Source organism: Oncorhynchus kisutch, linkage group LG26 (genome assembly GCF_002021735.2).
Source record: "Oncorhynchus kisutch isolate 150728-3 linkage group LG26, Okis_V2, whole genome shotgun sequence".
Taxonomy (NCBI): Eukaryota; Metazoa; Chordata; class Actinopteri; order Salmoniformes; family Salmonidae; genus Oncorhynchus; species Oncorhynchus kisutch.
In genome coordinates, this window is record NC_034199.2 from 21,141,877 (window position 1) to 21,154,876 (window position 13,000).

The following is a 13,000-nucleotide window of genomic DNA, read 5'->3' on the forward strand; positions in this document are numbered from 1 at the left end:
GGGAGATAAAGGGAGGGGGAGATAAAGAGAGGGGGAGATAAAGGGAGGGGGAGATAAAGAGAGTGGAGATAAAGAGAGGGGGAGATAAAGGGAGGGGGAGATAAAGAGAGGGTGAGATAAAGAGAGGGGGAAATAAAAGGATGGGGAGATAAAGAGAGGGGGAGATAATGAGAGCGGAGAGAAAGAACACACACTATTATTGCTCTCTCTCTCTCTCTCTCTCTCTCTCTCATTTACTCTCTCTTTCACTCTCTCTCACACACACACATACTTGAGCCGTGACAGGATCATTAGTAACAGGCCGTATGGTGTTTCAGTGTGTGACATGTTAGTAGCTCATATTTATGTTGCTGAGTGTCTGTTCTTTCCTCCTGGTCTGCCCACAGCAGGTGTTCCAGATGTTACTGAAGCTCTTCTCTCAGCTCTCATTTCGTCTCTCTCTCTCTCTCTCTCTCTGTTCTCTTCTGTTTCCCCTAGTACTAATGAGACCTCCCCTGATGTGAATTCTGCTGGTCCTTTATGAACTGGCCATGAACACACACTCTTATTACTGTCTCTCTCTCTCTTTCACACACACACACACACACACACACACACACACACACACACACACACACACACACACACACACACACACACACACACACACACACACACACACACACACACACACTGTCATGAGACCTGACTGTTTCCCTTCCCTCCCGTCCACATACAGGAGCTTTAATAACATGTTATACCACTGGAATACTTACAATGTTCAAATTCAACAATAAAATGCTGTAAATAAAGTCAATAAAATATTATAAAAGGTTTTTTTTAGAGAGAGCAGTGTGGAAAATGTAATAGGCAAAGAGGAAATTACAGAAGTGGAGGATAGGGAGTGAGAAGACATGGAGGGAAAGAAAGAGAGGATGTTAGAGAGATGTCAATAGAGAGAGAGAGACCTGGGGCAGTCTCCACAGTAACAGGCTGGTGGTGACAGGACCTTAGAGGCTCTGGTGTGTCCCTCAACAATGCCTGTTTAGACACCATGATAAACACCTGGGCCTCAGGAGTCCAACCTCCTAACCACACACAGTGCTCCAGAGAGATGACAGACTAGGACAGCTTCCAGCGGTATCCATGGAGACCCTCAGGGATTCCAGATTCCTCCAGGTAGGTGATCGGTCATGAGCGTTAGAGAGAGATAGACAGAGAGAGAAAGAGGGACAGACAGTTAAATAAAGGTTAAATAAATCAAATAAATAAAAAAATTGCGCAGAGAGGCTAAGGAGCACCACCGTGTGGACAATATGTGAACTAAAGGAGAGTCCAACCACTGCTCTCCAACTAGGCTAATGGGATAGGAGATTCTGACAATGGCTTTAGCTTAGTAGACAGGTACAATGGGACATTCAGAATACATTTATCCATTCTTAATTCACCGATATTAATAGTCTTCATGGGGAATTGTTTTGTAAATCGTCAAAATGGTCCCATGTAAAGGGTCACAACTTCGATACTGCTGGTTAGTTCCATTGGGATATGAATCCAGCCTAACTAGTCCTCCTACATCAGACACCGACGATAAGACCCGTCTAAAAGCATCAGTCAAGTTGCAGGTGACATACATTGTAAGCTATCGACTTTGCTTTCTCCTTCCCTCTCCAAAACACATATACAGTGTGATAAAGGGATTATGCTGCTGCTATGCAAAGCCATGCCGAGCTATTCAGACAAAAATGTCCCCGCCAACAACTGGTTGGACTAGCTTCTGTCCTTGTTGCTGTGATGTCATCTGCTGTCGGATGAGTGGCTGGGCTGGCGGCAGCGATGCGCATATGCAGTCTGCTGCTCGAGCGCTTCACAGTGAACTGCATCTGACAGCTTGCCAGGTTGGAGCAGGAGAAAAAAACACCACACACAAGAGAGTAAACGACCGGTGGAACAGACCCGCTGTAATTTTCACAAACCGAGCATCATCCAAATCCACCCGGTAGAGACAATAAAGAAAAGAAAGGAGGGATCTTTCGCGGTTACAGTCCTCCCACAAAGCTCGCATGTATGGAAGGATAATGTTTTTGTTTTAACGCCCCAGATGATTGCGTACCAGGGGTAGCTATTGAAATACGCAAAAACCTGCCGCTTCGTTGGATTTTCCTCCGAGACTGAGGCCATGAATTCCGCGGAGCAGACGGTCACTTGGCTGATCACACTCGGCGTGCTGGAGTCGCCGAAAAAGACTATATCGGATCCAGAGGCATTTTTACAGACCTCCCTCAAAGATGGGGTGGTCTTGTGCAGACTGCTGGAGCGGCTGAGCCCGGGCTCCATGGACAAAGTAAGGACAGAACTGCCGCTTGTCTTCCCCTCTTGCCGCCAGCTTCATCGGCCCGTCTATGCGGCAAGAACCGTGACATAAAGCGGTTTATCTCGCTTCTCGTGGCCCGCTGGCCCATTAAGAGATTAATTTGTAGGTCACGAGAGCGTAGGTTATTGTTCCTAAAAACAGCTACAAATGGTTGCACATATGTCAGTAGGCCTACACTCAAGCGTGTGATAGGTTTAAACAGACAGACAGACCAGACCGTTCGCTGTGGCAGACGCGAGTCACGACGATCTATTCTGTGCGCAATTATTAGCAGCCTTTGTATATTCTTAAACCAAGACAAACGACGAGACGCATTTTGTGTTGTTGTCAAACAAACTCTTAAATGTATGAGCTCTATGGTTTGGAATTGTGTAGTCAATGGATTTTCGTTTTTCCTGGAGACAGGCAACAGAAAAGGCCACATATAGCAGATGCAGATGCGTGGTGAGATTGGAATCCAAAGCGCATTACGCGGTAGTACGTGAATGCACAGGATCTATCGGCCTATAGCCTATGGTTTATATGTAGCCTATGTTTGACACATAATCCGGATCACCAGCTAGTGGGGATGTATGAGGGTACACCACAAGAGTGGGCCGCCATTGACCGCAAAAGCTCACAGATAAGAGAGAGAGAGAGAGACAGAGACCCTCTCCACATTTAAAGCAACAGTGCGGTATTTGTAATGTATGTCTGTCAACATCAAAACCCCCAGTCACTTTAGCCTTGTTATATATTTTGTACCCCAAATCCTGTGTGGTTTCAGACAGCTTGGGCGTTCCCTGGCGTTCTTAATCTTAAATGCCTCTCTGACAACAAACTAGCCTAGTGCTGGAAGAGAGATACACGTCCATCACCTTACAGGAGAACATCACTTATAGCCTAATCTAACCAGGGTTCTGACCAACCGTTGATTCTGTTCTTATGGTCTGATAGAGTAGGCTATTGAAATCTGCCCATGGTGACCACCTGATGAGTTACTGGCCACAAGTAGAAAGGAGGAGGAAGCGTGATATCTCAGTGTTCTGTAGTGTTCTGTAGTCTAAGAAAATACCGAACAGTAGCACGTAGCAAGTCTTCCCTCTAGGAAAAATGAAGTTATTATTTTATTATGTTCTATATCCTATTATATTCTAACTGCATGGGCTAGACTGATAGGCTACAGGCCATTTAACTGGTAATTACTCTGGTATAGTATCTATATGTCCAGCCTCAACCAGCGTCCAATGTGTATCTATTGTTGTATATCTCATGGGCAATTCATTTAGACTATGGTTATAGACTGGTAATAAAGGGTGTTTCGTCAGATCTCTCCTTCTAGATTCAGAGGCCGTGTTACACCCATTCACATTGGCATTGTGCTTAGTGTCACTTATTTATTTATTTATTTCCCACCCGTTCTTTGATATCGTTTCTGTTTTGACCAATTTTATCCATCCCGCCTCTCTGTTCAGAGGAGTTGTTTAGCGTCCTCCCCTCAATGCTGCTGTGTTGTTTCTCACAGCTCCCATTCGCCAACGTCATTTCCCTCAATCCAATGCCTACTTCCCTGCTAGAGAATCTGTGGCTGTATTGTAGAAGCAAGCCAAGGAGAGGGAATGCTGGCTTCTACTCTGAATCAAAACGCGCATAAGACTTCCAAGTAGCTAGGCTATGGGGGAAAAAATCATTTTGATCGAAATTCGTGTTTCTCATAGGCATTTTTGTTATCCCAGATCTACCAAGAACCGAAGAACGACGGCGAGTGCTTGAGCAACATAAAGGAGTTTCTCAAAGGCTGCACTTCGTTTCGCGTAGAGGTAAGTTCTCCATAAAATAACCCCACAAACACTCCAAACATGCATCCAACATTTAATAAGAAAGATAAAGAACCTACGTAAACTCTTACACATTTCCAATGTGACACAATAAACAATGGGGCCACGAAGTGGACGGAGGGATAGGCCTACTGGCAGTAGGAGGAGGCTGGACTCCGAGCCGAGAACAATCACCCATCGCCGGGTGTGAGGCTGCCTTGTTTGTCGCCTGCACTGAAAATGGCACATCCACAATCGCAACATTGTAACAGTCACGCTGCAATTATTTGGTGCAGTCGTTTAAAAACTGTAACAATGTAACATTATCTTGTAGGCTCCAAGTGCAGATAGCTAGTTAAACTATACACTTTGTTAAACGGTCTGGCCCAGGTTATCAGACGGATGCTTTTCCATTATGGAAGTCGTCGTCTTTCTTCGCTAGCCCCCATAGCCTACGTGCATGACGTTGCGCTTGTGTCCCCCATTCCAGATTTGGAAACACCAGCTAGTTATCCAGATACCCGCAAGCGAGAATTAGGCTACACTTGGTCAATGAATCCACCCAGAGTTGTCAGAAGGTGTAGTCGTCTTTTTATTGGGATGTTTTGGTATTTTCTCATACAGCAGCAGCCAATGCTGTCTGTGTCAACTGCTATATCAAAGACTTTGACAATTATTTTTGATTTATTTCACCTTTATTTAACCAGGTAGGCTAGTTGAGAACAAGTTCTCATTTGAAACTGCGACCTGGCCAATATAAAGCATAGCAGTGTGAACAGACAACACAGAGTTACACATGGAATAAACATAACATACAGTCAATAATACAGTAGAACAAAAGAAAACAAAAAGTCTATATACAGTGAGTGCAAATGAGGTAAGGAAATTAATAGGCCATGGTGGCGAAGTAATTACAATATAGCAATTAAACACTGGAATGGTAGATCGGCAGACGATGAATGTGCAGGTAGAGATACTGAGGTGCAAAGGAGCAAAATAAATAAATAAATACCAGTATGGGGATGAGGTAGGTAGATAGATGGGCTGTTTACAGATAGGCTAAGTACAGGTGCAGTGATCTGTAAAATGCTCTGGTGCTTAAAGATAGTGAGGGAGATGTGAGTCTCTAGCTTCAGAGATTTTTGCAATTAGTTCCAGTCATGGGCAGCAGAGAACTGGAAGGAAAGACGACCAAAGGAAGAATTGGCTTTGGGGGTGACCAGCGAGATATACCTGCTGGAGCGCGTGCTACAAATAATAATGAATACGAATAATGATTAGGGTGAACAGTCAGATTCTAGATCTGTGGTTAGAGGGCAATGGCTATCACACACAGACACACAGAGCGAGAGAGAGAGAGAGTTTGGTACTGTGTCAGTGCATAGAGGAGTCATTGAACCCACCCAGTCTGGACAATACAGCTCACTGTTCGATCTTCACTATTGACTTTCCTCACAGTCTGCAGGAGAGAAGGAGATGGGAGAGAAGTAGAGACCGAGAGAGAGAGAGAGAGAGAGAGAGAGAGAGGGCACTGTAGAATAAAGGGGTCTGAATATGATTTTGTTAATGACTTATTGTGCTTGGTGTTGAATGTTGAACACACAGCCTTCTCTTCTTGGATAAGAATTTCATAAATCAAATCAAATGTTGTTTGTCACATGCTTAGTAAACAACAAGTGTAGACTAAAAGTGAAATTCTTTCTTTTGGTCCCTTCCCAACAATGCAGAGAGAAAAAAATAGAAAACGAATAACACAAGGAATAAATACACAATGATTAACCATCACTTGGCTATATAGACAGGGTACCAGTACCTACTAGTGCTGAGTAGGTGTTATTGGTTTGAAAAAGCCTTTATTTGAATAGGCATATCACAGACGCATTATGACAACACTTATGTTGAGACAGAATAACATTGTAATAGAGATGCTAAACATCTCGACCAGCCTGGTCCGGGGGACCCAAAGTGGTGCACAGTTTAGTTTTTTGCCCTAGCACCATGATGCTATTCATCAAAGTCTTGATGAGTTGCTTAGTTGAATCAGGTGTCTGGGAGCTGGAGAAAAAACTCAAATGTGTACCCGTTTGGATCCCCAGGACCAGGCTTGGAAAACACTGGTGTAGTAAATTAATGTTTGAGTTTGGACTGATTCCAATCTCTGCGACGTGGACTGCTCGTCTCCCTCTCTCCGAGTCATGGGGTGTTTTTGGGATAACTAAGCTTCCCAGGTGTGCAGATAGACAGACCTTGAAATCCTCACAGCAGCCCTCCATGCCCCTCATACCGTAAACCTGCTTCCCTATAAGCTGCTTTGGGGAGGAGAGGAGAGCGAGCCGTGTGTTTGTGTAACATACAGGGAGCTGGATTATAACAGTGTAGGACATGGCCAGACATCATAGACCCTCTCCAGACCCCAAATTACTGCTGGCTCACAGAACAGCTAGCTGCATTGGGCAGCAGATTAGGGGTGTGTGTGCGTGTGTACGTACCCACACGTTGGTCTGCCAGCACTTTTTAAGCCCCGACCTGCTTCTGATGGGTGTGTGTTTGGCAGATGATTGTATACTGTTTGGTATGTGTGCGTGTTTATGTTGTTTTCTTGGGATTATTCTATGGGCAATTCCACAGTAACAGTGATGCTGAGATTTGTCATTTTAAAATGTATGCCAAACAAAAAACACTGATTGCTAAACAAACCACACAACTATGCACAATGACTACTTAACATTTTCCACAGAAACCCTTTCAAAAACACATTTACATGACAAACAGTGCTGAGGCAATATTTGTTAACAGAATGACTATCAGCACAAACTGTCATTCTGTTACCAAACTTTGCATCTTCACTCTTCTTCAAGTAAATGTGTTTTTTGTTGTTGTCTTCAGACTGTTTGGAGCCATGTCACACACTCTGTGCAGCAGTTAGCTGACCCTTCACCCCTGACCTGTTGACAACAGGAAGTGACCCTAAGAGTTTCCACACTCCTTGTAGTCATCGATCCAGTTTAGATTACTTTTGAAATGCACCCTTCCTCCCTCCATTGGAGTGGCCACTGATCTGATATTCTGGATAAGTTAAAGCCATATAGCGGCACTCCTGATTTCACCTACCGCATCTATCATGTCAGGGCTGGGGTGGAAGGGCCACAGTGAAACCAGTCCTTGTACGCTCAGCTCTGGTTAAGCCCTAATGATTGAAACATTGTGTCAATAAACCACATTGGAGCAAATTGTGAGGTGTGTCACTTTCATGTTTTTCTGCACATATTATTTGACATCCAAAACCTTCACACAATCATTAAATGTTTGTATGTAATATGTACCTCTATGGGACTGGAACTCTGGAAATAGCACAGTGCAGGCCATGCACGCACACACACACTCACACACACACACACACACACACACACACACACACACACACAGGGCATAGACTGTCTGGAATCAGAGCGGAAGATAAAAGGGAGCCACATCTCAGTCACTCCCCCTCAGTGGTCCGACAATAACCACTGCACAGAGAGGGAGAGATGGATGGGGAGGGGAGGAGGGAGGGGAGGGAGAGATGGATGAGAAAGGGGGGAGGGAGAGATGGAGGAGGAGGAAGGGGGAGATGGAGATTGAGAGATGGATGGGGAGGGAGGGAGAGATGGAGGGGGGAGGGAGGGAGGGAGAGATGGAGAGATAGATGGAGGGGGAGGGAGGGAGAGATGGAGGGGGAGGGAGGGAGAGATGGAGGGGGAGGGAGGGAGAGATAGAAGGGGAGGGAGAGATGGAGGGGGAGGGAGTGAGAGATGGAGGAGGAGGGAGAGAGGGAGGGGGAGGGAGGGAGATGAATGGGGGAGGGATAGATGGATGGTGGGGGAGGAGGGAGGGGAGGGAGATGGATGGGGGGAGGGGAGGAGGGAGAGATGGATGAGAGAGGGGGGAGGGAGAGATGGAGGAAGGGGGAGATGGAGATTGAGAGATGGATGGGGAGGGAGGGAGGGAGAGATGGAGGGGGGGAGGGAGGGAGAGATGGATGGAGGGGGAGGGGGGGAGGGGGAGGGAGGGAGAGATAGAAGGGGAGGGAGAGATGGAGGGGGAGGAGTGAGAGATGGAGGAGGAGGGAGTGAGAGATGGAGGAGGAGGGAGGGAGAGATAGAAGGGGAGGGAGAGATAGAAGGGGAGGGAGAGATGGAGGGGGAGGGAGTGAGAGATGGAGGAGGAGGGAGTGAGAGATGGAGGAGGAGGGAGGGAGAGATAGAAGGGGAGGGAGAGATAGAAGGGGAGGGAGAGATGGAGGGGGAGGGAGTGAGAGATGGAGGGGGAGGGAGTGAGAGATGGAGGAGGAGGGAGTGAGAGATGGAGGAGGAGGGAGTGAGAGATGGAGGAGGGAGTGAGAGATAGAAGGGGAGGGAGAGATGGAGGGGGAGGGAGGGAGAGATAGAAGGGGAGGGAGAGATGGAGAGAGTGACGTACATTAACAGACATTTTACAGGGAGAGAATGAAACTACATTAATTCACCTCACAAGCACATTAACTCCAAACGATCTACTCTACTCCAGTCTACTCTACTCCAGTCAACTACCTCTTCTTGTGCTGCACAGGACATTTTTGCTCATCTGATGTTTTCCACAAGCCACTTGGTTTACAGTAGTTTGTGAAGCTGTCTGTATGCTACTGTGCTAGTGAAAATGAGTTGTATTGATTGGCAGTGGCTGGCATTGTGATGACCCAGCTCCAGTCCTATCCAATTGACTAGTGATTTTTTTCCCCCCATGACTTTTTGGCATGTCTCCCCGTATTCTAGTTTTGGCACTAACACAGTGTCACACACAGGAATGATGTGCATACATGCAAGCACACACACTTGCACACAAACATACACCAGTGGTGGCTGTTGGGAGGAGCTATAGGAGGACAGGCTCAATGTAATAGCTGGAATGGAATAAATGGAATTGTATCAAACACATGCAAACCACATATTTGACTCCGTTCCATGAATTCCATTCCAGCATTATAATGAGCCCGTCCTCCTACAGATCCTCTCACCAGCCTCCACTGATACACACACACACACTGACCCATCTTTTTCTCGTCTCCCACAGCTGTTTGAGCCCAGTGATCTGCTCCTAGGACTGAACTTCTCCAAGATACTCAGCAGTCTGGTGGCTCTCAACAAAGTGACTGCAGGTTAGTAGAAAGTGTGTGTTTGTGTGCATGTGCACAGCCCATGTGAGTATGTGTGTTCAGTATAACTATTCTATTGTGTGTATAAATACAGTGTATTGTGTGTTTATAAATACAGTGTATTGTGTGTGTATAAATACAATGTATTGTGTGTGTGTGTGTATATACAGTGTATTATGTGTGTATAAATACAGTGTATTGTGTGTGTATATACAGTGTATTGTGTGTGTATAAATACAATGTATTGTGTGTGTGTGTGTATATACAGTGTATTATGTGTGTATAAATACAGTGTATTGTGTGTGTGTAAATACAGTGCTTTCAGAAAGTATTCAGACCCCTTGACTTTTCCACATTTTGTTACATTTCAGCCTTATTCTAAAATGGATGACATTACCCCCCCCCCCCTCATCAATCTACACACAATACCCCATAATGACAAAGCAAAAACCGTTTTTTAGAATTTTTTGCAAATAAAAAAATTAAATAATAATGAAATCGTATTTACATAAGTATTCAGACCCTTTACTCAGTACTTTGTTGAAGCACCTTTGGCAGCGATTACAGCCTCAAGTCATCTTGGATATGATGCTACAAGCTTGGCACACCTGTATTTGGGGAGTTTCCTCCCATTCTTCTCTGCAGATCCTCTCAAGCTCTGTCAGGTTGGATATGTAGTGTCGCGGCACAGCTATTTTTAGGTCTCTCCAGAGATGTTCGACCGGGTTCAAGTCCGGGCTCTGGCTGGGCCGCTCAAGGACATTCAGAGGCTTGTCTCGAAGCCACTCTTGGCTGTGTGCTCAGGGTCGTTGTCCTGTTGGAAGGTAAAGCCTCACCCAAGTCGGAGGTCCGCAGTGCTCTGGAGCAGGTTTTCATCAAGTATCTCTCTGTACTTTGCTTCCGTTCATCTTTCCCTCGATCCTGACTAGTCTCCCAAGTTCCTGCCACTGAAAAACATCTCCACAGCATGATGCTGCCAACACTATGCTTCACCATAGTGATGGTACCAGGTTTCCTCCAGACATGATGCTTGGCATTCAGGCCATTCTTGGTTTCATCAGACCAGAAAATCTTGTTTCTAATTGTCTGTCCTTTAGGTGCCTTTTGGCAAACTCAAAGCAGGCTGTCATTTGCCTTTTACTGAGGAGGGGCTTCCGTCTGGCCACTACCATAAAGGCTTGATTGGTAGAGTGCTGCAGAGATGGTTGTCCTTCTGGAAGGTTCTCCCATCTCCACAGAGGAACTCCGGAGTTCTGTCAGAGTGATCATCGGATTGTTGGTCACCTCCCTGACCAAGGCCCTTCTCCACCGATTGCTCAGTTTGGCCGGGCGGCCAGCTCTTGGAAGAGTCTTGGTGGTTCCAAATTTCTTCCATTTAAGAATGATGGAGGCCAGTGTGTTCTTGGTGACCTTCATTGCTGCATAATTTTTTCTGTGCCTTGACACAATCCAGTCTCTGAGCTCTATGAACAATTCCTTCGACCGTATGACTTGGTTTTTGCTCTGACATGCAATGTCAATTGTGGGACCTCATATAGACAGGTGTGTGCCTTTCCAAATCATGTCCAATCAATTGAATTTACCACAGGTGTACTCCAATCAAGTTGTAGAAACATCTCAAGGATGATCAATGGAAACAGGATGCACCTGAACTCAAATGAGAGTCTCATAGCAAAGGGTCTGAATACTTATGTAAATAAGGTATTTTAGTTTTTATTTGTAATAAATTAGCAAAAATGTCCAAAAACCTGTTTTTGCTTTGTCATTATGGGGTATTGTGTGTAGATTGATTAGGAAAACCTTTTATTTAATCAATTTTAGAATAAGGCTAGAACATAACAACATTTTGGAAAAAGTCAAAGGGTCTGAATACTTTCTGAATGCTATGTACCTGCTCTATTCTTTATCTGTAGACATTGGAGTGGGCAGTGACAGTGTCTGTGCCCGTCACTCGTCAGCCTATCGGATCAAGTCGTTTGAGTCTCTGGCTTCCCAGTCATCACTGGGTCGATCCTCCAAGCTGCTTCAGAACCAGTTCCGCAGCCTGGTGAGAAACACGTAGATACACACAAAGCAGCCTCAGTGCTGAAGCACAACTTCTGAAATGTCTATATCTCCAAGTGCATCTATGTCTACCCCCCCCTCTCTACCCCCCTTCTCTACCCCCCTTCTCTACCCCCCCTCTCTACCCCCCCCTCTCTACCCCCCCTCTCTACCTCCCCCTCTCTACCGCCCTACCTCCCCCCTCTCTACCCCACCTCTCTACCCCCCCTCTCTACCCCCCCTCTCTACCTCCCCCTCTCTACCGCCCTACCTCCCGCTCTCTACCCCCCCCTCTCTACCGCCCTACCTCCCCCCTCTCTACCTCCCTACCTCCCTTCCTCCCCCTCTCTGCCTCCCTACCTCCCTTCCTCCCCTTCTCTACCTCCCTACCTCCCCTTCTCTACCTACCTACCTACCTCCCTACCTATCTCCCCCTTCTCTACCGCCCTACCTCCCCCTCTGCCTCCCTACCTCCCCCTCTCTGCCTCCCTACCCCCCCTCTCTACCGCCCTACCTCCCCCTCTCTACCACCCTACCTCACCCTCTCTACCACCCTACCTCACCCTCTCTACCACCCTACCTCACCCTCTGCCTCCCTACCTCCCCCTCTCTGCCTCCCTACCTCCCCCTCTGCCTCCCTACCTCCCCCTCTGCCTCCCTACCTCCCCCTCTCTTCCTCCCTACCTCCCCCTCTCTGCCTCCCTACCTCCCCCTCTCTACCGCCCCTACCTCCCTTCCTCCCCTTCTCTACCTCCCCTTCTCTACCTCCCTACCTACCTCCCCCTCTTTGCCTCCCTACCTCCCCCTCTCTACCGCCCTACCTCCCCCTCTCTACCGCCCTACCTCCCTTCCTCCCCTTCTCTACCTCCCTACCTCCCCTTCCCTACCTCCCTTCTCTACCTCCCCACCTCCCTTCCTCCCCTTCTCTACCTCCCTTCTCTACCTCCCTTCCTCCCCTTCTCTACCTCCCTACCTCTCTACCTCCCTTCTCTACCTCCCTACCTCCCCTTCTCTACCATCCTACCTCCCCTTCTCTACCATCCTACCTCCCCCTCTCTACCTCCCCTCCTCCCCTTCTCTACCTCCCTACCTCCCCTTCTCTACCTCCCTACCCCCCTACCTACCTCCCCCCTCTCTACCTCTCTACCTCCCTACCTCCCCTTCTCTACCTCCCTACCTCCCCTTCTCTACCATCCTTCCTCCCCTTCTCTACCATCCTACCTCCCCCTCTCTACCTCCCCTCCTCCCCTTCTCTACCTCCCTACCTCCCCTTCTCTACCTACCTACCCCCCTACCTACCTCCCGCTCTCTACCTCTCTACCTCCCTACCTCCCCCTCTCTACCTATCTACCACCCTACCTACCTACCTACCTACCCTTCTCTACCTACCCCTCTCCCCTTCTCTACCTACCTACCTCCCCCTCTCTACCGCCCTCCTCACCTCTCTACCTCCCTTCTCTACCTCCCCTTCTCTACCTCCCCATCTCCCTTCCTCACCTCTCTACCTCCCCTTCTCTACCTCCCTTTCTCCCCTTCTCTACCTCCCTACCTCCCCTTCTCTACCACCCTACCTCCCCTTCTCTACCTCCCCCTCTCTACCTCCCTTCCTCCCCTTCTCTACCTCCCTACCCCCCCTTC

The 13,000-nt window shown here is 47.4% G+C and overlaps 1 protein-coding gene across 2 annotated transcripts in view; it reads left to right on the forward strand.

Annotated features, from left to right (window-relative positions):
• Positions 1–1,832: 1,832 nt before the first annotated feature.
• arhgef7a (Rho guanine nucleotide exchange factor (GEF) 7a) overlaps positions 1,833–13,000 on the forward strand; it is a 35,485-nt gene continuing 24,317 nt past the window's right edge. Inside the window, exons 1-4 of one of the 2 annotated variants that reach the window (XM_031805907.1) lie at positions 1,833–2,323; positions 4,069–4,152; positions 9,238–9,322; positions 11,233–11,366. In XM_031805907.1, the coding sequence (XP_031661767.1) occupies positions 2,159–2,323; positions 4,069–4,152; positions 9,238–9,322; positions 11,233–11,366 (468 nt within the window). In that variant the 5' untranslated portion in view covers positions 1,833–2,158. The remainder of the gene's footprint in view (positions 2,324–4,068; positions 4,153–9,237; positions 9,323–11,232; positions 11,367–13,000) is intronic. The other variant, XM_031805906.1, reaches the window with a different exon arrangement.